Source organism: Miniopterus natalensis, chromosome 1, assembly GCF_054644295.1.
Source record: "Miniopterus natalensis isolate mMinNat1 chromosome 1, mMinNat1.hap1, whole genome shotgun sequence".
In the NCBI taxonomy this organism is placed as follows: Eukaryota; Metazoa; Chordata; class Mammalia; order Chiroptera; family Miniopteridae; genus Miniopterus; species Miniopterus natalensis.
Genome location: NC_142081.1, coordinates 189,406,629 through 189,431,838, shown reverse-complemented (window position 1 = coordinate 189,431,838; position 25,210 = coordinate 189,406,629). Strand labels below are relative to the sequence as shown.

At 40.8% G+C, this 25,210-nt stretch overlaps 1 protein-coding gene across 2 annotated transcripts in view; it reads right to left on the bottom strand.

Moving 5' to 3' along the window:
* Positions 1-6,226: 6,226 nt before the first annotated feature.
* Positions 6,227-25,210, bottom strand: part of PPARGC1A (PPARG coactivator 1 alpha) — a 280,818-nt gene continuing 261,834 nt past the window's right edge. For both annotated transcript variants that reach the window (XM_087828004.1, XM_016218252.2), the window contains exons 8-13: positions 22,904-23,819; positions 22,207-22,311; positions 21,939-22,059; positions 12,419-12,540; positions 11,939-12,090; positions 6,227-6,764 (exon numbers count right to left, since the gene is read on the bottom strand). In XM_087828004.1, the coding sequence (XP_087684130.1) occupies positions 6,661-6,764; positions 11,939-12,090; positions 12,419-12,540; positions 21,939-22,059; positions 22,207-22,311; positions 22,904-23,819 (1,520 nt within the window). In that variant the 3' untranslated portion in view covers positions 6,227-6,660. The remainder of the gene's footprint in view (positions 6,765-11,938; positions 12,091-12,418; positions 12,541-21,938; positions 22,060-22,206; positions 22,312-22,903; positions 23,820-25,210) is intronic.

Below are 25,210 nucleotides of genomic sequence, written 5' to 3'. Positions count from 1 at the left end.
CCCTCCAATTAAGTAGTCTAATAAGCTATTTAGGATTTTACCACTTAACATTCTTTCCTTCCCATTTAATTTCGGTTTTCACTTGGATGTCATCTTGTTGAAAATCCATCACAAAAAACTATGTGGAAAAAAAGATAATGTCGCTAAGTGTCCCTGATGTTCCCAAACGAGCAGAAGCACAATATTTTTTCTAAATCACCCCAGGGTTTTTTCCTAATAATTCAGCTTCTTCCTACTAGAAGTTAATATATGAAAATGGTCAATATGCAAATTCAAATATCACACTAGCTACTTGCCTCCTGTAAGTGCTATATGCATAAATTTGAAACAATACAATATTTTAAGGTCCTTGATTATAATAATGCCTTGGTGTGCATATGTGCATGCATAATTATGCTCATTTAATTTAATCATGAAAATATTATAGTATCATTTGGTTTTCTCCTCTAAAAGTTCTCTCTTTTCAGTTAATTAATTCCACTTTGCCCCTTCTAAAAGTCAGCCAATGTTCAGTGATGGTTTCTGAGCTAAAAGGAATATGGTGGCATTCCTGCGGATTCAGAATAAAAAAGAGGCATATGGGAAGGTGCTGGCCTCCCGTCCTGCATCCTTGTCTTGGAAACTGTAGGCTTTTCAGTAGAACCTTGTCCTAGAAATACCTGTACTTTATGGCCATTCCTTCCTGCAAGTTTGCAGGGCCCCTGAGAATGTGCCCAGGGGCAGTCACCTGAGTACAACAGAAGCCCTGGAAGCCAGCTCATGTGACCCACACATTCCACATGCTTGAGTGGAGTGGGGCTTTGGGGACCTTGCAGAATTACTGGAATCACATGGAATATATTTAGGTGAGCAAGAAGGCGGAGGACATTGGAGTTGACTGAGAACTATAAGAAAAGATAATGCCAAAGGAAGAATAAAATGGGCCATTTTGAATGAAAGGGTAGAAACAGGACTCTAAGGTCATTGTACGTTATCCTTCCCCCCACCAAGGAAATCCCACTGTCTCTCTAGCAGGAAAACTATGTTCCTTTTTTTCAACATGTTAACAGAGACCAACGAAAAGAAATAGGCTGCATCATGCCCATCAATAGAATCTATACAGCATCTTTCCCCCAGGGATTAATTCAGCTTTTGATTAAATCTTTCTGAGATTTAAATCACAATGTTACAAACCTCCAAGGAACTCCTCTATGAGTTGTGACCTTCTTTATTACTCTCTGCTGTTTAATAAAGTACGAAGATTGATTTATAATGGTGTATAATGCGTTTGAAAACAAGAAATAGCAACGAGAATTGCAAAACCTAAGATTAATATAGAGTTAAATATGGCAAAAAGTATGCTTCGGTTAAAATATTCTACAATTAATACTGAGTTATGTGTAGCTACTAACACTAGTGTCAAATGAGTATAATAATGTTGTTAGGGCTGTAAATTATATCCAGTGATTAGCTAAATAACGCTCCAATGAAGAGAAAAGTGGCTACACTGGAAAAGAATTTTGAACCAATAGTTGTACACTTTAGAAAGACGGAGTCTGGAGGACTTCTGAATTGAAACAAAGTCTTTTTAAATAAACTGTTCATATCCAGCGTTCATTTATTTTTGCCAGCCTAATTTGGGTTTCAGTAATTATTTTGCCATTAGTATCATCAAGGATGGAAGTGAATTAATGCTTGAGGAACATCATGAATCCTTTATCTCTAATCAGGACGTCCCTTTACTGGAACAGCAGCTACTATTGCTGCTTCTTAAAAATCCCTCTTTACCCTCAAAAGATTTTTAAGGCTAAAACATTAATCCTTTATAAAAATTCTTTTTGAAAAAAGACTTGCATTATTCTGAAGTCCTTGCTGGTTCCAGCCAAAGATTACAAGTAACCTATACAATTTAAGGGTCAGTGGAGACAAGCCCATATCTGAGGCTTATCCACTGAATCTCCTAGTGCTTAGTACCACAGTTTTGGGTGAGTGCATTATTTGGGTAAGATAATGGCGAGCTTTTATTTTCTGCTTTGATAAAATACATGGCAAATCTTAAACTGGTACAAAGTAGAAAAAGAACCTCGGGAGTGCTTCTTGTGTTACTTAGCAGATTTCAGTGTCTCGGTGGATAGTTCTACGGCATTTCCAATAACTAAAAGTATGTTTCTTCTCTAGGAGATGGGCTGAGGGGCGGGGACTGGGATATATTTAGTCACCCTTTCCCAACACTGTGCCACTGTTAGGCCTTGCAGTACAAGTTGCAGGGAGTGGGGAAGACCATCCAAAATCTGGAGACGCTGGAGAGCTAATGGTGCACCCTTTGACATCTCTGTCATTAGGAGCACCAGTCACCTGCGTGGCACAGTGGACATCCATGTCAGCAGCTACCAGCTTGTCCCATATTTAACCTGATGACTTACATATGATGGGGGGCTGCCTCCCATTACAAGTCCTCAAAAATATCCCTTCCTTCCACAGCAGAACCGCTCCCTAAGCTGAGTGTTCAGCAGGTTACTCACTAGAGGCGATGGCTTGTACTTAAAAACACACACTTTCTAGGGGTAAGTAGGAACACAGAGCCCGTCCATGGGGTAAAGTCCCTCGTCACTTCTCATTATAGGAGTCCCTTCTGCCTTCGCCGTTTGCAAGGACGCGGTGAGACACAGGAGGTATGCGTTACTTTAAAGCTGAAATCCACCCGTGGGTATGGAAAGGCGGGGTGGGGGGACCCCGAAGGGAAGGGAAAACTAATGGGCGAGCCCTCGGTACCAATCTCAGAAACATGCCAGGAGTCTGGGTCGGATAAATAAGAAAAGCAGAGGTAGATTTGAAACATCCGTTTCCCTTTATTAGCTCAGTGAGGCTGATGTGTACTGCACATTTAAAAAAAATCACAGGGATTTTCATACAATGACTAAAACCACAACAATACATGTAGAATTGGCAGGTGGGGAGGAAAAAAAGCCCGGCACGGGCTCAGCTAATCGCTCACTTTCCCTCTTCAGCATAGTTCGACCAACAGTGTTACACTTCCACCTACAAATCTCAAAGTAGCTCCATCAAATCAGCAGTTCACATTATTGAAAATGTCTGTCACATAGGTACAAATTTAGAATCATCACATTATATTACATGGCTATTCTAGGTCATCTAGAGATCAGATCTTAGACTACAGTGATTGAAGTTCTCGTTACAGCCGTCAGCAAAGGACACGTAATCATTACCTACTGTAAGCTCACATCTAAAGGCATGAAAAGGTTTCCTGTTTTCAACTGACCCAACCGGCATACCCCAATAGTGCAAAGTTCCCTCTCTGCTGCTTTGAATGTTGACAGCCCAGCGGTTGCTCTCTTGGAGTTGTTTAGCAAAAATTGACTTTGTTGCACTGGAAGAATTATTCTGCTACATCTCTTTTAAAAAAAAAAAAAAAAATAATAATAATAATAATAACACACACACACCCACATTTCTAAAGCACCAGTTCGGTTACCAAAATTGTAGATGTGGTACTTACCACAGCGTGAAGGCAATGGCCCGCGGTCATCTCAAACCCAGAGATCTATGCTGAAATTTGCCTCCAGTGAGGATGGGGTGCATGTGTTCATTTGAAAGATTCTCTCCAAAAAAAAAATTAAAAATAAAAATAAAAGGAATACAGTTTACATTTTGATGGGCTACCCACAGTGCCTGCATAAGATACAAAAGCTCTATTCGGATGGTTTAGTGATTCTCTCTTTGCACTAATTTTAGATGCAATTTGAAGTCCATGGGAAAAAAAAAAAAGAAGAGAAAGGATCTTTATGGCAACAATATTTGTCAGGCCAGAGGGGGAATAAATTAATTCTCCACATGAAATCTGTAGTGCTGTCTTTTGATAAGTAAGAAAAGAAACCAAGTATTTTCCACTCATGTCAACAATCCAGGGCAAAAGAGGAGAGTGTATTTAAAATTGGATCACAAAAATTTAAAGGCAAAATAGAGAACGCATCTGGTCCTTGAACACATAATATGATTTACTAAATATTGATTTCTTAAAAATAATTTATTGCTCTTAATAGTCTTTTTTATTATTATTATTATTATTCTACAACAGAAGATACTCAGAATTCAGAAAGAAAGACTGTAAACTTCAGTTTGGCGTCCACACAGAGTTAAAATACCTGCATTTAACCTACACAACAACAAGGATTAGGCGGATTAAAGGTGTGTTACTGTTGTAACGCAGAACCTGTGAACAAGTTTATTTCATAGTATTTTTATTGCTCTCTATCTACTTAGAAATAAGAAGCCAAAAAATCAAGCAAGCATCGGACAGGACAGACAGTGGATTCACTCAGAACACAATATGCTGGTGATAGATAAATGAACGCAGCCGTCAAAATTAGCTGCATTGGCCTGGGGGTGAAATCCATTTTATAAGATCGGGTTTGGGCGAGAGAAAGAAAAAGAACGATTAAGAAGTAGGCGTTATCATGTCTTCCAGAAAAGTCGTGTCAGCCAAACTGTGATCGAATCTCAATTTAGAAACGTTGAGAACACACTCCAAACGTTACTGACTTCCATTCCGGGGCTCCACACTCAGATGAAATCCTGGTGCTTAACATGGAGGTTTTTTTGGAAGTTTTTTTTTGTTGTTGTTTTTTGTTTTTTATTGAATTTAGCAGAAGCAATGTCATCGAGAACAACATCATGGTCACATCAGAGGCCATGCTAGTGCAAGCAGAAACACTGCTTCTGCAAAAGCTGAGTTTCCCGAATGAAACACTGAAACTCCACCCTGACGACTGCCATGCATCCTAGGTAGAAAATTTCCACTGGCTTTGAGTATTTCCATCATCTCATAATTTATAATAAATAGGCTATCTGCAACTGATAAATATGTCTCTTTAGTAAACAAAGGAATGAGATATCAGTATTTGTACAGGATGCATAACTGTAAAAAATACAGATAAATACCATCATCCTACTCTGCCAAGGGAAAGAGATACTGGCTTCGGAGATAAGTCTTCAGACACACATTAATTGTTGTAAAAATCATACTGTAATTATTACCTCAGCATTTTGTATCAAATTAAAATCACAAAAATTAAAACGAAACGGCATTTTAAAAAGATTTTTGACCTCTAGTTTCAAAACTACTGTTGATAGAGAAAATAAAAACATTTCTGAATGGTTACCCATTGAGACTTTACATAAAATCATGATATTGTCTAGAAAAATTTTAGATGAGAAAATTTCATTCCCCTAACAAATCCAGTGTATAAAACTTCAAAGAAAATCAAGCAACAAGAAAATGTGGAAAAATATCGCAGAAGTGGTTAATACCTTCGGGGGGCTAGGATATTTCTTGACAAGATGCTTCGAGCAAAGCTCACCTAAGAAGGGATGGATGTGCGGAAAGCAGCGTTTCGTTGCTGCGCTCAACGGACACACACACTGTCTTTTTTTTGTTTGTTTTGTACAATCAAATATATATAAGCGGTAAGTTCAGCTTCTAAATAGGTTAGTGTACAATAATTGTTTCACCTCATAATTACATTTGAATATTCTTGATTAAGAAAAATTGAGCAGTTTTGAAAAGAAGGCTGCATTTACAGTGCATAGCTGTAACAAAAAAGAACATTGTTGTATAGTATGTACACAAAATAAAAATACTCCATTTAACATCTGTAAATACTTAACTACATCGGAGAATGTAGCAATTACACTATCTGAACACGTCGCGGAGAGTTCTGCCCGACTCTCGTTCGTAATGTGACACGGTGCCCGCTCCTCAGAAAGAACCGTGGGCCCAGCCGCGCCCAAGGCCGAGGCTGGGGAGGTGTGCAGTGGAAGGTCAACATTTTGGACATTTCCATGGGTGTCAGGATAAAGGACGAACGACAGAAACTTCAAAATGTTAGGAAAGTTTAGCATTCCGGTGCCCGCAGTGTCCTCTCCCACCCAGATTCCATGGCCAAAGGAAAAATGAAAAGAAAAGAAAAGGAAAGGAAAGAAAAAGAGAGAGAGAGAGAAAGGATATTAGTTCCAGGGAGCCTGTGGTTTCCTCGGGATTGTCACGTCTGAGAGAACGCTCGCTTCAAGTTGCTTTCGTACTTTCTTAAAAAATGAGTGCGGAGGCCGGCGCCCAGGCATCGGCGGCTGTCATTTTAGGGTGGATTGTGGTTGGTTGGTTAGTTTTCTTTCCTTTTGAATTTATCTATTTATTTTTTTCCTTTTGAATAGCATATGAACATTTTGAAGTTCTAGGTTTTACGTGTGTCTTCTTGGAGCTGCTGCCATGTGAAGTGGTTTGCCCTGGCACACTCTGGTCAGGAGCCCCAGTCCCCACCTGTGCATACATACTTCCCCCACACCAGGCACGCATGCACACACGCACACGCACACGCGCACGCACACAGGCACACGCCGTCCCCGAGAGACTCCCGGGAAAGCAAAGCTGACACCCATGAATGAACATGTGCTTACTGGATAGCCATTCTGTCTCTTCAGCAGCTGTGTTCATGTAAACCATTGCTGTTGCTGTTCTTGTTGTATTGTTGTTGTTTTGTTTTGTTTTTGTACAGAGTGTAAAGTAGGAGAAATTCCTAAGTATGACTTGCAATAGTCTGTTAGGGAAGGACGCACTGTCCCGTGAGGTATTCACCGTCCCTCTGTCATCCTCAGCCAGGGAACATGTTACCTGCGCAAGCTTCTCTGAGCTTCTTTCAGTAAACTATCAAAATCCAGAGAGTCATACTTGCTCTTGGTGGAAGCGGGATCAAAGTCATCTGAGTTTGAATCTGAAAGAAACCCAAGCCAGGTTAGAGGCACCCTTTCCTGATGGGCATTAACTCAGTCATCCCATTCAAGGTGACCCGATTTAAGAGCAACTTATCCAAAATATATGGTAAGGAGTGGTGAGCATGCAAAACACTCATCTATTGACTCAGTTTAGACGTCAACACTCCCGGAGGGTAATCAGAACAGACTTTAATATCTATTCAGTGGCAACTTACCCAATCGATATACTTTAAATATAAGGCCCCCCTTCCTCTCCCACCCAGAGGCATGTTAAACTCACCCAAGGTTCCTCAACAACTTAGATGGAGAGACAAGAGGAGAAGCTGGGCCTAATTTCCCTGTTCAATGGGACTGATTTCATTATGTATAAAGTATAAAGTCCAGTTACGTGGGAGAGAAAGCCAGGACTTCACCCACTCCCCACCCCGCTGTTTTCCTTCCAGGCAGGAGAGACTCATGATCCAGTCATCTACTCCATACCTTCGGGTACCCCAGCAACAGTGCACAAACTCCCCCAAATTAGAAGCTTTAGGGAAATGCTTCATGTTCAGAAAGGGTAATTCAGTCTCTTTACTAGTTAATGGAAGACAGAAAATATGCGGGTGTAAATAAAGAATGGTCTCTCTTGGATCCTTAAACTAGCCCGCGTCAGCTTTTGCTCCAAGTCCCACACCCCACTTCAAAGAGCCCTTAACAAAATCGATGTGTTTCAGCAATGTTGGATGTAAAGTGAAAATCTGTTAGCTATTTCTGATTCTCTCCATTGACATCTCTAAAAAAAAAAGTCAGATATTTTTGCCCGTCTTGCAAGTGAGAAAGACTATCTTGGAAATATAATAGAAAGCCTCTTGCAAATACGATCGTTCTTTTGAAAGCACTCATTTTGAACAGAAACAATTCTTTTTGGAAAACTTTAACAATCCTACTAAAATATGAACATTTCCATGTTTTACCCAGACTAAGTTCTGAAAATGAAATGCTGAGAGTGACAGGAGAGTGTAAGACTGGGTAATGTGGAGCCTCACGAGATGTTCTGCTGTGAAGGCTGTAACCCCCCAGCTCTGGGGCACAGGCTGATTTTTTACCCCTCGCCACCATCCACTTTAAGCGGTCCAGCTTTTAAATCAAAGGAATCCCTGCATTGCTTTTTCTCTTTCATTCTCACCATTCTATGCTTTTACTGAATTTCTGTTAAGCAAGTTTCTCCAGGTAAGAACAACAAAACAACAATTAGAGTCGGCCCCAGACATGCAGGCAAGAACAGACACGGACAATCTTTCCGGACTAACATCTTAGACGGTTAATTCAGTCTGCTTATGACAGGAGCCCCCCTGAGTGCAGAATATGCCCATCAGGAGCACACATACGCGTCTTTTCTCAGAGGAAATTTTGAGAATAATTAAAATGTCTTAACTTTGGATTATTCTGCATGAAACCCAGAATTTCAGTGTTTCCATATTTTTCTTAGCAGATACTAAAATTATTGTAAAACAGTGGTTCTCAAGAGTTTCCTCATTGTGAAATATGCAGGCTGGTATTTACATATATACCCACTTACAGGAGCACACTATGTCACACAGCAGGTGCCCCAAAATCTTTTTCTGTTTCATGAAGATAGAATGTGGTTATATGTACTTCCTGAGGCGATGACACCTCTTCCCCCCCTTTCTCTACACTAAAGGAAGGGTGCCGCAACACAAGTAAAACACAATACAAAGTTTGATAGAAATAACCCCAAAGCCACCCTCATTGTTTTTTTTAAATAAATTGTTATAAATAATGACATTGTATAAATAGGAAAAAATCACATTACAACTGTATTCCTGGTTCCTAGAAAACTGTTGGCACACAGTAGGTACTAAAATTAATATTTGTTCAATGAATATATTCATCTTGACCACCACCATTTTATTAAAACTACGGGCAAAAATGTTTGTGTGGGCATCTGGGAATGATTTACCAATAAATGGAAAGGGTTTATGAAGAGTTATGTATATATTTAAGATGCTGATAACATATTACATTTCTTCAAGTCAATAAAAATTTATGACGCATATTTTCCCTTCCTTCCTTCCTTCCTTCCTTCCTTCCTTCCTTCCTTCCTTCCTTCCTTCCTTCCTTCCTTCCTTCCTTCCTTCTTCTTTCTTTCTCTTTCTTTCTCTTTCTTTCTCTTTCTTTCTCTTTCTTTCTCTTTCTTTCTCTTTCTTTTACATTTAAGTTCTACACCACAACTAATTTGTGATTGAAATTATTATATTACTTGTACTGGCCCATTCATTCTGTTCTGGTCAGAGAGTCCTAATTTAACGGGTATCCTTCCTCTTTACCATTTGTCATTGAAGTCTTTCAGAAAGATCCATTATTTTTATAAGAGAGTAAATAGAAAGACACACAGATTACAGATCTATAGGAACCAGAATTAAATCCTGGCTTCACCATAGTAACCTTGATAGTCTCTTTAAATTCTGAATCTCATTTAAAAACTGGCTCATAAATCCTACCTGGAATCATTACGTTTTGCACTAATAATATTTCGGCGGTCATTCAGTGGTCTCAGTGGTACTGAAATAGGATGGGTGAGCTAACTTAATTTGGGGGAGCAAAAGAAAACAAAATTGAAAAAAAGTGGTTAAACCTATCTAAAGTGATCAGTCACTTTACTCTCGGTAAAAGTGTCTGTATTACATCGTTTTCACTTTACACTTGACACACACAGCAGCTCACAATGCCCCCGACGGTGCAGGACACACTTCTGTTCGCATATCCGGCGGCTGTGCCCCGAAGTATTTAACTAGAACCCTTCGGGCGACAAAGACAAAGCACACAGGAGCGCTGCTCAGTCCCAAAGCTGGACGCTGCTCCTCATTCTTGTTTTAAAATAACTTGAAACTTCCACCTTCTCATTCCGTCGCTTTTCATTATAATCATAGCTACTCTTTATTGAGCAACTATTTTATGCCGGACACTGCTAACAGCTTCACAGACGTTGACTTAATCTTCACGGCAGCGTTAGAAAGTATTTTCCCGATGAAGACCCAGAAGCGGAGCGACTTTCATTGTCTGCCGGGGGTCAGAAGGCAGGTGAGGTTTCAAACCCACGGCCGCGGGGTTCCGAACGCCTGCGGGCTTCGCCTGCGTCTTGGCCGCTCTCAGATCCGCTGCACCTCCTGCGTTGTCGGGCTCGAGGGAACGGAAAAGCCTGCGCTACTACAATGCCCATCAAACACCCTCTGCAGAAAAGGCCGAGCTGGCTTAGCGACGGCGAAGTTTCATTGCTGCTGGCGAGGCGGGGAGATAACGAGAGGGGAAGCATTCTTCTTAGAAATATTTCAGGGAGGCTCTGGTTCAATTTGGAAATACCATTCCATTCTCCCCCTCGCGGTGATGAATCGTGATCTAAAGGCCCCTCTAGGTAGCTTATTTTAAGCTCTAGATGTTTTGAGAGACTAGAAACACCCTGGCCTTCATCACCGAATACAATAAGTCAAATCAACTCAAGACTTCAATCTGTCTTGACTGTTTTTATCAGCCAACATTTGAACAAATGACTTGCCACCGTTTATATTTTCATCCCTAGGCCTTAGCTCCCTAGCAGTCAGCAGCCTCTCCCCGGCTTCCCGCTATCTATTTAGCGTTTGAAGTGAATTATAGCACATTCCCCCTGAACAATGCGCGCGACCTGTATCCATTACTCTAGGGAGACATCGCTTTGGTGGAAGGGAGAAAAAAAAATCCCCGTATTTGGTATTCATTTCTTCCTTTACACCAAGCCAAAGGAAGTGCAGATGGAAATATAATAAGGCTCAGGAATAGATGCATATGTTAATTTTATGATTAGTAGCATAATTGATTTAAAATAATTATGTCATTTGCACGAGATACATGCGACTTCCCTTCCTTTATCAGAGAATGGGAAGTCCTACAGTGCACACATTAGGCAGGAAATCCGATGCGAAGGAGCAAAACTAAAATTGGGAGGGAAATTAAGATGTCCATTGTGGCATTATTTATAATATGAAAAATTTGAAAACTGAAGAAACGTTTCTCTCTAACGAGAGGATTAAATACCATGGCATTATGCACTGAGCAGAAGGTTGGGTAGCCATTAAAATGTGTTGATAAATTATTTTTAATCCTGTGAATAGAGTGGAAAATGAACTTATATAATATTCATTGAGATAAGTAGACTTTAAAAGTATACATTTATATATAAAACATGACCTCAACTCTAAGAAATTAGGCATGCTGAGACAAAATACTGGCATGTAAATCACACACTAGGTAACGGTGGTTACCTCTAGGTAATGGGCTGATAGGCGATTGTCCTATTGTCCTTAATTTTTTTTTATATTTTCTAAATTTTATCCCTTGAGTCTGTACAATTTTTATAACAGGAAGAAAGCAATACTTACATATCCTTCAGTTTTTTTATCTGTAAAATGGGGATGGCAATGAGAATATCTGTCTCCTATGACTGTTCTGGTGATTAAAGGAGAAAATGTTCGCAAAGCCCCTGGCACGGTGCCTAGCATGCAGAAGTACTCGAGAATAACATTTTCTCTTTTCTCTTTTAAAGAAAGTATAGTGTGATTTAGCATATGAAATTTTATTTTCTGCTCTCAAGGTGTACTTTCTGGGAGATGATAACATTTCTAAGGCTTTGTGATTCAATAAGGAAAAGAAGAACAAGACTCTTACACGTTCTGCTCCATAAAACAACGATGGCAACGCTACAGGTTTGGACAAAAGGATTCGGGGCTGGGCACAAAAAGCGATGGCAGATCCCACACCTGGACAAAGATGCACACACAACATAGACACATGCAGACACACACTCTACCCCACACATGCACACAACACACACACACACAAAACACGACATACCACACACACACACACACACACACACACACACACACCCCAGTGCAGAATTTCAGCATCTGGACAGAAAGTACAACGAATTTACTTCTGCCCTCTGTTGCCAAAACCTACTACGCCTCTTGCTTCTGAAACTGTCGCATGTGTTAAAAAATAAATAACAAGATAAAATTTGTATTCAAATATTCCCTCTAGTAAAATAATAGGCCAAGCCAATGTGCCTTCGGTTTACATTTACTTCCATGTTGAGCTCTACGTTATGGATCCCTCATCCCATGAACAATAAAATCCATACCTAGGTCTGCATAGTTAGACTTGAAAAATTGCTTGCGTCCACAAAAGTACAGCTCGAAGTCGGTTTCATTCGACCTGCGCAAAGTGTATCCATTTTCAAGAGCAGCGAAAGCGTCACAGGTATAGCGGTAGGTAATGAAACCATAGCTGTCTCTGCAACGACAAAGAGAAGTTCGAAGCTGGGGAGGGAGCATTAGCATATCCCGCCGTAACCCTTTCTACTGGGGGAGACTCCGCCGGGGCCAACGTCTGAGCCACCGCACCCATTTATCAGTGTGATTGTCCTGTCAAGTGGCTAAATACTTATTCCTGGGACAGGAAATCTCAACTAGAAAGATTAATAAATAGGGGTGAAAGAAAATAAATAAGGTTCTGAACTCAACATGTCACCTGCCAAGGCATCCCCATCCTAGGAATCTTAGGGCCATAATTTTTTACATATGTCAGCTTCTAAACAAGAAATAATCTTGAAGATTCTCACCCATCATCCCGCAGATTTACTGTGCACTCCTCAATTTCACCAAAAACTTCAAACCGGTCCCTCAGTTCTGTCCGTGTTGTGTCAGGTCTGATTTTGCCAACATAAATCACACGGCGTTCTTCCTGGGGGAGGGGGGAGTAAAGAGAGACTTGCTAGTTCTGGAGACAGGAAAGGAGTTGAACCTCTAGAAACATTCACAAAGGCATGGGCATGCATAAGAGTAGCCCACAGAGCATGCCAGTTAAAGCAAAACAGAAACGAAAATGGAGGGAAAGGCTACACTTCAACCAAGTTTCCATTTCCATTGCATCAATATCACTCTCTTCCCTGACATCCCCGCTCTCTTTGGCATCCCACTCCCTTCTGCTTTTCCTCTCCATTTCTGTTCTTCAGCCACATGAACTTTTATATGTTAGAAAAGAAATACGTGTGATATGATCATTTTATCACTGAATAACTGAAGAACACCTGTTAAATATTTTAACTCCTGTGACTCAATTATGAATCCTCAAAATTGGTAAGAACTTGACCTGGCTTGCAAAACTGTTTAATTTCTCATTAACTCAAAATTCTAATATGGAGGTGTACAATTTGTTTCCAGTTTTATTGGGAAATAATTGACATAAATCAATGCATGAGTTTAAGGTGTACAGCATGAGGGTTTGGGGTACAAATTTTGACATACCTCAAAATAAATGTTATGTGACATGCTTATTAAAAATGCAAACTATTGGGATTTATCCCACCTGTACTAAAAAATATTGGAAAGACAGGGTTCAGTGATCCTCATTCTTAATAAGCACATCCAAGTGATGCTGACGCAGGTGGCCCAAAGACAATCATTTGAAAAACACAGTCTTAAAACGTAGACTATTTTAAGCCATGGGTCTCCAAAGAATAAAGGCTATAAAAGAGGCTTATCAATTTCACTTTGCCAATGAATCTTATTTTAGAAACAGACTAGAAAGGTGTGGCCTAATTTTCTCCAGTAGAGTCGATATCATCATAATCTGAAAGTCATCAGCAATTTATAACCTTCCAAACAGGGGAGGAATCGTTCATAGCGCGTGGATATATTTCTTAACAAAACACACACACAGGAATGCATTTCCTAATGTAAGGAGCAATCCTACAAATCTTGTTCTAAAAAGACAGGCCAAAGGCGGCGATGTCCCTTAAAACAGAGAGAGGAAAGAATGTAAGGAGTTAATATAAAGAACGTGCTTACCAACCAGGCTACATGTCTATCAAGGACAAACAAGAATGGAACGAACCGAGGTGGCTGCGATTTAAGTTAGATGGAAGCAAAGATGAGGAAGCACAGAACTCAGGTACGGATTTAGCTTGCCTAAGAGTTTTCTGTGGATATACTGAGATATCCTGTCTTGGGTGATGTGAAAAGTAATTTAGGCCCAAGGCAAAGAGATGTCCCATGTTATTTACTGAATGTCTTTCCTTTTTATGTGCCCAGTATTTAGCAAAGGGCCTGGCAAAGACTGAGCACTCAATAAGTGTTTGTGAAATATAACTGAACAGTTCACAGACTCTATGATACATATCCTAGGTGATCTAATCATTCATCTTTCATCTTTTTTTATCTTATGCAATACTCATATTTCTATTTTCATCAGGGAAGTTCCTCTGAGCTTCAAATTCTTGAGATCTCAGGTTAGATGTCTCCTCGGCACCTCCAACCAGACCAACATCACCCAAACCAAACTCCCCAGTTCTGCCCTCTGCCCAGTGGGCCTTTCTCCAATGTTCTTGGGTCAGTGAAGTTAACACCATCTAGCCAGTTATTCAGAACAACAACCTGAGTGCCTTCTCGGTTCTTCCCTTATATCCAGTCACTCACTAAATCCTGTTGATTTTTACCTCCTAAATCTCTCTCTAGCCCATCTCCTTCATTATATCTCCCTTAAAGCAAGCTTCCAGAATCTCTTTCTGGACTAGTAGAACAGCCTCTTAACTGGGACCCTAATTCTATGTCTGCCCACTTCTAATCTCTTCTTTCACTCAGGCTGAGTAGTCTTTGTTAAGGGAACAGGAATCCGATCATGCCAATTACTGTCTAGCACATTCCAAGGGCTTCTCCTAACTTTTAAGGAAAGCCCTAAATCATTAACAGGACCAGGCCCATCACAGGACCTGTCATCATCATGGCTTTATCTCATCACAGTCTTTCCTTTACACTATATTCCAGCCACACCGAGCTTCTATCAGTCCTCAGTATGTACTGTGCTCCTTCTTTTCCCAGGGCCTTTGAGCAAGCTGTTCCCTGCTACTTGGAACATCCTTCTTACACTGTCTCTCCCTCCCCTCTACCAACATACACATACTGTCTAGAAGTACACTGAGCTCAACAATCATTTCCTTTCTGAGTTGAAATGAGGTCAGGATTCCTTTAGTTGCTCTAACAGGACACTCCATTTATCCTTTGTAGTTCTATGCCCAATTATAATTAATTAATAGTTTATTCATTGATTAATGTCTATCTCTCCCTACAATGAAAGCTTCATGAAAGCTGAGACCATATCTGTCCTATTGACAACTATGTTTTAAGGGTACCTGAAACATAGAGTCTCAATGAATATTTGTTGAAAAATCAATCAGCAATGAATTAATTATTTTTAACACTTAGTCCATACCCTTCATTACATGAAGATGCCTGAGTGGGGTCTGTACTCCCTGAGGCTAAGACAACGGAGACAGAAAGCCAGGTTTGGTGCTTTATTATAGGAAAAACCTTGCCCAGGTAGCTCACCTCAGTGAATTAACAAAGGTTTTCATGATTTGTTATTACAGGTTTAAGTGTAAGAAATGTGGAGTAGCTACAAGTTTGTAGTAGCTAAAACAGTTGATAAAACACAATTCCCTTGACATCAGCTCTTGAGCCTAGGTAACTGACCAGATGATGTACAGCAAGCAGAGCAGCCTGCCTGATTCACTTCCATGTAGATTGTATGTCTCAACTGAAGGCTGCACTGAATGTGCCGGAGCACCCAGCACATTCAGGAGGCAATAAATATAAATGGGTGGTGAGGCTCAGCCTGGCACAGGGCTGTACACTTGAGCGACAGATTCATAACATCACATTCCATTCTATTTACACAGCCAGCTCCAGCCAAACAGCCGACTGTGATGGGGCTGCTATCTAAACTTCCTGGCGCCTGCTTGCATGGGTGTTATGGATTTTTTTTTTTTTTAATGAGCCTTTTTAGGAAGGTTACTACTGTATAGAGGAAAAGGCGGGGGGAATGCAGGAGAGAGAGAAAGAAATTGAACCATCACAAGGAAATTGTTCAACTACCATTATGGGAATACACACAGCCTACGTGTTCAAGTAAATTCGAAGTTAAAGTTAAAATCGACCATATGCACGGCCATATGCAGACATACTGGGACAGTCTCTGAATTGCTTCTTTATACAAAGCTGTGTGCAACAATGATCCCACAAAGAAGATAAACCAGAGGACCTTTTATAGCAGATACAGATACATTCTGCAGTAAAAAGAAGACACAACCTGGATGGAAGGAACAGAAATCCGAAGGGCCGTCCACAGTCATGTAAATTACCTACTGGTCTAGCGTCGCCTTCTATAAAACACAGGACGGGGGCCCCGTCTTGCTACCTTCCAAAGGCCAGAGATTGAATACATGTTAAAATAAAATGATTACAGTGCTCAGTTTTCCTGGTGCTAAAAATGAAGCTAAAAGGCAGCTGAAGGTCTAAAAAGCAAAGACAAAAATCTTTCCAAGATTGGCCAAAATGTCTAGCAGGGAACCGATTATTTTTAACATGTTGCAGTTTTATTAGACAGATGAATAGATTCCATATCTTTAAAAAACCTTAACATTTGCAGCCAATTTTTCAAGACATTAATTTCTAAACAGGAGATGAAAGGAAAAGAAATCAAAATGCTTAATAACATTTCCAACTTCTTAAAGGCTTGGAGGAACTCTAAACCTTTGGCAAAAGCTTTTGAAAAATGATTTTCAGACCAGTTTTCACTATTGAGGAGGATGGGACATTTATCAAATATCTTTTAGCTTCAATTTTCACAAAAGCTAGTTTGCTGATGGGGCGGATAATAAAATGGAAATTTATGTTGCATTAACAGTTATGGTAAATCCTCATTATATCAAAACGAGGGGGATGAATAAAGAAAAGGGAAACCTGACTAAATTAACTGACTTTGCATTATCAAAATCTTTATCAGAAAGTGTATAGAGCCTCCCAGTTAGCTGGAGAAAATATTGAATGTTTCTCATCAAATAACAAGCTACTCCTGGTAAAAGGGGTTTGATTAAGAATGAAAAATAAAATGAGCCTTGGCCGGGTGGCTCAGCTGGTTGGAGCATTGTCCCATATGCTAAAAGGTGGTGGGTTCGATGCGCGGTCAGAGCACATACCTAGGTTACAGATTCAGTCCTTGGTCGGGTGTGTATCGGAGGCAATAGATCAATGTTTCTCTCTCACATAGATGGTTCTCTTTCTCTCTCTCTCCCTTCCTCTCTCTCTATAATCGATAGAAACATATCCTCAAGTGAGGATTAAAAATATATTTAAAAAATAAACTTAACAAGGAGGTTAACATTTATGGTCTAAAATATATCAAGTAGTGGTTGATGCTCTTCATGGGTTATCTCACTAAAGTGCTCTGCAGTGCTAGGTAACAACAGGAGCAGCCTGATGGAATTTGGGTTTTCAGAACTTTGAATCTACATTCCCAGATTAGAATAATTTAAAAAGTCGCTCCCTATGCTAAGGAAACTGCATGTCAACTTTGGCAATGAGAGATTTGTGTTCATTGTCAGATTAGCTACAACCTGACTTCCTCAGAAATTCCAAGGATACTACAAATACTATAGATGAGATGAGTGGATAAATTCGGTGCCATTTCTAGAGTGAGTGGCATAGTTAGTTAGATTCTCTATCAAAAGGAAAAGCTGAGTGGAGTGGGTAGCCATAAAAAGATATGGATGGACAGAAAGAAATGCCAAAACTCCAAAAAAATCCAAAAACAAAAGGATTTTTTTCTCTTGCCTTTACTATTGATTACACTCATTTAATTCAGTAGTCAATCAATGAGTTTCTACTACTAGGGTGCACTGTTAGGGAGAAAACAAAACTATAGCATTCAGTTTTCCAAAGTTACCCCCATTCCAGGAATGCTTAGGAATGTTCTTCTTTAGGGTCTAAGGTGGGATTAATGTGACTAAAGCCAGGTTAGTCTCCTTAATAGACCATATGCATGTAAGAGCTAAGATGCAAGTAAACCCAGTGAAAAGTCAAAAAACATGAAAACCATAGACAGAGAGTATATATAACTACTTGTGATAAAATTTCTAATTTCTAAATAGTGAGCTCAGAACTCAAGATATATTCACCCACATGAAATATCTCTTGAAAAAAGCTTGAATAGAAACTACTTAATTTTCTCCAAAAAAGAATAACTATGAGAAATTACACAATTTTTTTCATTTGGAAGAAGCTGATCATTATCAGCAATGATGCACTGTTCCTGGCTCCTGGGCTGCATACGAACCAATAGAGGAGAAGAGAAATGAAATGCCACCAGCATTGCCCAAGCACATCTGGTTTTGGTTTTAAGCACTGAGCCGTATCATAATGTCTAGATTTGCCCTTTTAATTAACATCCCATTATCATGTTTTCTGGCAGGAAACTGTAAAAATTGCAAGTGGAGCTAGACTTGGAAGTCCACGAGAAATTAGAGCAGTGACAGTTTAGACAGGAAGTACTAAACTCTGGCTTGCTCAGCTCTAATATAACCTGAATTATTTCAGGCCTATGAGACTGAGAAAGGGAGAGAGTGAATTGGTTTTTGAGAAAGAGATTAGATGGAAATTGAAGGAAAGTAGCAACTAAAACAATAGCAATGTTCAACCACAATGTATGACTCCTGGTTAGGAATTACTAATAACTACACTTCTCTTGACTCTCTGATTTGATGTCCTCGAGTCTGTCTGGATAGAGCCTTTTAGAAGCATCAGCATGAAAACTTTATAGACCTCCCAAACCATCTCCCTACAGAGCTCAAAGCAAAAGCAATATGGACCACATAAAAAGGCAACAGAGACTGCTTTAATTTCCTAAAAAATCCAGTATTATATGACTTTAACATTATTATTTTTTTTATTTCCTTATGGAGATTCTGCTTTTTTGATCCCCTAATTATACGATTGATCTGAATTAATGCAAAATCCAGCACTGCATCCAAAGTATTCCAAATATAATTTGCTACTTACTCATTACTTTAAGGGTATTTCAAAAACCTGAATGGAAATCACCTACCCAACCAACTTGGTGGACCATCCAAGTTCCTTTAGCTATTTCATGAATGACTTTTCAAGCTGAGTCAAATGTATCAAAAATCATTGCATGAACCTCTGTGCCCAAGTACATAAAAATAAACTTTGCAAAATGCATTTTGGCATAAGAAAGCAGATCATTTTGAGGAAGGAAATCAATCAGAAAATCTTCCTGGGGGTGAACTCATTAAATAGTTTCACTATGCCTCCAAGATAGAGACTTCAAAATCTTTATCATGACTTTCAGGACCCTTCAAAGATCTGGCTTCCATGGAGCCCTCCAGACTTCTTCCTGGCAGCTCTCACACCCCAGTGTTCTCGTTAACTGACTAGCAGATTCCCAATCTACCTTGCTTTTTCCCAGAGACTTAATATGAGCTACAGCATCTGCCTAGAATAGCAATGTCCAAGAAAAATATAATACAGTTCATGTAATTTTTTAATTTTCTAAGAGGCACATTTTAAAAGTAAAAAAGAGCCAGAAAATTTCATTTTAATGACATATTTTATTTAGTTCAATATATCTGATATACCATTTCAACTTGTCATTGGTATAAAAAATATTAATGAAGTATCTTAATTCTTTTTCTATTTTTGTATGGTCTTCCAAATCCAATAACACTTGTAGTGCATCTAAATTTAGGACTAGCTGAATTAGTCACTTGGCTAATGGCTACCATGTTGGACAGCACAGGCTTAGAAACCCTTTGCCTTCCATCCCTTTTGGTTTCAGAGCAATCTCACCCTCGTCAGGGGTGACCTCCCTCACTCCCAGGTCTCAGTGCCCACTGATGTACCACCCCAGTACCCTAGATATATCTTCTACAATAGCACTTAACATCCTATTGCCTGTTTTTTTATCTTTATCTCCCAGTAGACTTGAAGCTCCCTGGCTATAGGGGACCAGGTCTTGCCTAATTTTATATCCTCAGCACCTAGCAAATGTTTGTCACATAAGGAGTCATGAGCTTTCACTTATGTTAAGCAGAAGTAGCATATAACTGTAGCAGTGGGCATTGGTTTAATAGTAAGTTCCAAATCTTCATATTAAGCTCTTATTAACTACAGTCAACATTTCTCTAGGTCATAATTTCAATTTTTCAATCTGCTTTTCAAAACCAAAAAAACTCCAAGTCAAAATTCCCACAAACGTCTAGTTATTTTATAATTATTTAATATAATCCAAATTGACATTTGACTATATAAGCCATCTTTCAAAGAGAATTGAAAAAGATTGTGTTCAAAGAGTGAACTAAGGAATGGTCAACATTTGTGACACAAGGAGAAGGCAGGGTGGTATCTACTTCCAAGCTGAGGTTGATGACCTCAAGATGCTTTTGGCTCAGGCATCAACTGTGGACTGTAGACCAATCACGTTATTTGATCTATTTGGAAAGAGCCAAACTAGAAAAAAGCACCTCTCACCCTTTCTTGACTCTAGTTAAGTATCTGGCACAAAATTATCTTTGGAAGGCATAAAATAAGCAATGCCATTTATCTACATTTATTTATACAGCTTTGGTTATAGCTATGTTGTATTTTGCCCAAATGAGAAAATATATTATGAAATAATTAATCTCTCTCTGTAATGGCATACTTCTGGGAAGAAACATGAAGGATTTTATAAAATATGAATTTGCAAACACTAAATTACTATTTTTCTTACATGCCTATGCAACATGATTCTCTTTTGTAAAGATTAACTGTAATGTGCCATATTAAAAGGCTTTGTAAACTACATGGCACTATATAAATGTGAGTTATTATAATTATTGAATAGGCTATTAATTAAAAACAGCAAAATTAGAAATATTGAATTTTTAATTTTCATTAGTCTTCTTAAGTGTTAACTAATGACACTCTGGCAGATCTTAATATCGCAGCTCATTTGAAAGTTGAGAAAAAATGAGGAAAAGTGTTGTAATTTGCAAAAGGCCCATGATTCAGTCTTAGGTAGATTCAAAGTTAAGCGACAGCCAATACCCTAGAACTTTAGCCTGAGTACTCAGTTACATCTCCCTTCCTTCTCCTTGAGTGCCTGCGATGAATAAATCTCTCAGTTAACCTTTTTCCTCCAGCTGATAGCTGTTGGCCAGTGCCTGATTTTGACTTCATTAGTCAGCTCCTTTCTGTAGGTTTTTCCAGATTTGTTGATGGCAGTGGGTTTTCTTAAAGGAACCATATACATCTAATGTTTTAATTTCCTTCCCCTAAGTCTTGGTTTCCTGAATGCAAGACAGGTCAGAAGCTGATCTTCACGGAGATGATTCTCAGCAGCTAGCACAGACAGGCGGCAGCTGCAGCGGACAAAAGCAGTACCGCTTCTCATCGATTAGCCATGGCTCCCTTGAGCACCCTGAGACCCTAAGGGGCTTGGTGGGAAAGAGTGCCATAATCGATTAGGGATGTCTGCCAAGGACGAGCACAAGATGCGACAACTGGAGCGTCTCATGTTTGCCTTCCAAGGTCTAGGTTGATAAGCAATGGGTGGGAGTCAGGGTAAAGTCTACCCATTAGTAAGTAGCTGCTGAAAAAGCACTGACCCACAGAGGAAAAAATTTGTTTAACGTAACCTGGATCTTTCCAGCAAAGGGTCAGTGCTGTCTATATGTCGAGTGAATGGAATACCCTGCGGCACGTGGCGCCAAAATACATAATGGGCTATTGACAAATGGTTCATAAGAAATGTGATGCGTCAACTGCCCAGTTAGGGGTTGACCCAGCACAAGTAAGGGATGATGACTTTCTTCGCAAATCTTCCTCCGCTGCCTCCCTGAAATCTAAGAGACCCAGTCTCTTCATGGACAATCCAATCCTGACATTTGCCAAAGAGACGGAACGGCGAGGTTTCATCTTCCACTCAGGGAAAAAAGCAGCTGGGAGCGGTCAGCAGAAGTCACCCTCTGACCCGGGGAGCCAGTGTGACTGCGTAACTCCCCTCCCTCCCTTTTAACACAGCGATGGGCTTCAAGATGGGCGAGAAGTATACCGATTTAACATTCGGTTTTCCAACCATCTGCGTGAAGAGAGGCCGGGGACTCACTGATGTTGTAATGTGAAAAGGCTGAATACTGCATATCCTAGCCTTAGCTTTAGTCTATTTTCTAATCTACCAGGATAAAAACAGAAGAAGAGCACAGGAAACAGAAATGAACGTGAAATGAACGTGAGCTCGGAGCTGCTTACAATCGCCTTCTGCCTCTGCCTCTCCCTCTGCTTGGCCCGCTCGCACTCCCGCTTCTCGTGCTCTCGGCGGTAGTCCTCCCTCTTCAGCCTCTCGTGCTGATATTCCTCGTAGCTGTCGTACCTGAGAAACACAACGTCATCGGTAAGTCAAGCTCGTCCAGCGGCCGGAGCAGAATGAATCAGAAACTGGTGGGGGGGGGGTTTAGACAAATCTTGCCATCTGAAGGCCGGGAGGAGAGGAGCCCCGGGAGAATGACTCGCCCGTTACCTGGGCCGGCGGCTGTAGGGCGACCTTGACCGTGATCTGGGGCCCAGGGGAGACTTTCGGTGTGCGCGGTGTCTGCAGTGGCTTGACTCGTAGTAGTAGCAAGACCTGGGAGAGAGATGAAAAACACAAAGGGCATTTGCAACTGCCACTTAGCCCCCGCTGATCGGAGCGAAGGAACATCCCCAGGAACCCCGTATTACATAAACTGGCTTTTTCTTCCCGAAGACTAGTGAGATTTCCCAGTGACAGTTTCTGATCATCTAGTCAGCTTAGAGGCTGGGAGTGATGTGTTCTCTCCAGCGCCTCTTATTGATGTTAACGCCGAGCGCCAGCCTGGTACACTGTCAGCTTTATCTTGCATGGATCTCAACTATCCTGGCACAGGGCAGCTCTCCAGGTAATGGAAAAAGTTAGATGAGCAAGTTTCTTACAAATTGCTCTCTCTGATCTGACTGGCTCAAGGCACTGTGCTCAAGGCTGACAGATTTAAGAGAAGATGAGGAGCGATGTATGTGTAACAACAATCTCATTAGTTCCGTGGCGCCCGGACTACATTGGTGAGGGGCAGCCCTGCCTGTGGGTTTGAATGTTTTTGCTTTTTTTTTTTTGGGGGGGGGGGCTGTTTTGTTTTTGTTTTGTTGGGTTTTTTACTTTCTGGAAATGCCTTATGCTCTGGGTGGATTTAGACCAGCTTTACCTTGAAGAGGATCTACTGCCTGGGGACCTTGATCTTGACCTGGAATATGGTGATCGGGAACATGACCTGTGTCGAGAAAAGGACCTTGAACGAGAGCGCATCCTTTGGGGTCTTTGAGAAAATAAGGATTTGGGTGGTGACACGGAATCTCTACATGGAGAGTTAAAAGAAGAGCAGGAAGGGGACACGTCGAACAACGAATAGGACTGCGTGCCGTCCCAAGGGTAGTTCAGCTTTTCACTTTCATCTTCACTTTCATCGAACAGGCCATCCATGGCTAGTCCTGAATTGATAAACATAGGTAGTTTGGAGAACTGTTCGTTACTGAAATCACTGTCCCTCAGTTCACTGGTCTTGTCTGCTTCGTCGTCGAAAACAGCTTGACTGGGATGACCGAAGTGCTTGTTCAGCTCGGCGCGGATCTCCTGGTCTTGGAGCTGTTTCCTGGTGCTGCAGGGAGAGACCTGCTTGCTCACCTGCAGGGTCTCTCTCAGGCAGCACTTGTCTGAATCTGTGGAGCAACAAATCTGCCCCTGCCAACTGGCAGAAGCATCTTTATATTCTAGTTGTCTAGAGTCTTGGAGCTCCTGTGATATATTGATGAGTATTTCCGTTTTGGAATTGAGTGACTGACAATAGTCATGGTCGCCAAACAGCCGTAGACTGGGCCGCTTGGCCTTCCTATCCTCGTGTCCACTGGGGAGCACTGAGGTCTTGCTGAGTTGTGCGTACAACTCAGACTGCTCGGGCCCTTTCTTGGTGGAGTTGTTGCCTTGGGTACCAGGACACTCGCTGTACCGGGGCTTCTTGGGTGGCGGAGGTACCACAGTCTTGCAAGAGGACTTCAGTTTTGGAGAAGCCCTGAAAGGGTTGTCTTGGTTGGCTTTATGAGGAGGAGTTGTGGGTGGAGTTAGGCCTAAGGCAAAAAGAAAAAGAGAGGTGGGGAGAAAAAGAGAGAAGACAGAGATAATAAATGCCAGGATACATTTTTTTAACTTTTCCAAGATTTCAGACAATGGTACAAACTGAATGAAAGAGAAGGAAATTCATGACAATACCTGAAAAAAGTGACTCTCTCCTCCCTAAGCCCCTGTCATCAGGAAAAGACAGGTCAACCATGCCAGGCAGCGTGTGAGTCGGGATGTTTTGTTTCAAACACCAGTGCTAACAGACCTGCTTTCCAGAAAACACTAATGCATCCCTCCTGCCTCCACAGCACCAGGCATCATCAAAGGCCAGATTTTCAAGGGCATCGTGTGGTCTGTGTTATGGGAAATGAATGCTGTGGGGCTCAGGGGGAATCACAGAGCAGCTTTGGTAGCTTTAGTCTGCAAAGAACTAGTCTGTACGCTGTGGAGGGTACAAGTGGCTCAGGGATTTTTGTCCAATCCAGGAAATCTACCCTTGAAGCCAAAGAATTAGGAAACTTAAAAAAAAAAAAAATAGGTGGGATGATGGCAACTTTGGGGATAACACAGGCAACGTCGAAGAGAGTTCAGTAAAATCTGACAAACAAATGCAGGGAACTAGACGACTCTACAACTCGATGGCAACAATTCTTTGTCTCCACAGTTCATTAACTTAGTAAACCGTGGCTAATGTAGGTATAATGCATTCTTGTAGGCATAACTAATACATTCTGTCTAAAATATGGTTCCACAGCAGAAACCGAAGTGAACAGATACATGAATTATTGCAGTGACAGGGGACTGTTTTATTAGAGCTCAACATTAGGGCAGGTTATGAGGCTGAAGGACTGAAAGGAACCCAAGCTTCAGCAACTAAGTAATTAAAAAAGAATTCAAATTAAAAAAAAGAGGGAAAACCCATCAGTCGTTTGTTGCCTTTTGTGGTTTTCTACGGAAGGGCAGAAAATCCCATCAGCGGTCCCCGAGGAGAGTGTGCGAAGAGCAGTTGCCTCCACGAAGCGTCGCCCTGAGTAGGTGCTGCTACTCACCCATCCCCTCAGACGGAGCAAGAGTAATTGTGACATGGCTTCTGAGTGCAGGGAACTTTGAAGGAGGGAAGGCTGGAGTTCAAATGACTTTATGCTTACAAGGGAACATTTTAGTTTACAATACACTTTCTATTTAGGAGGATGGGTGAATGCTATTCAGCAAAAAAGAACTTCACGTCTGCTAACAAGCCTGGGGTTAGACTCAAGGCAACTGCACGTTTCAAGGAAAGGCAGAGAAATCTCAGCTTGCTGGGGGGGAAAAAAAAATACATATATATATTTATTTATAGAGAGAGAACCAAGTAGGTCACAGAAAGCCACATGAAATTTTGGTATGAACAGGAAGATGC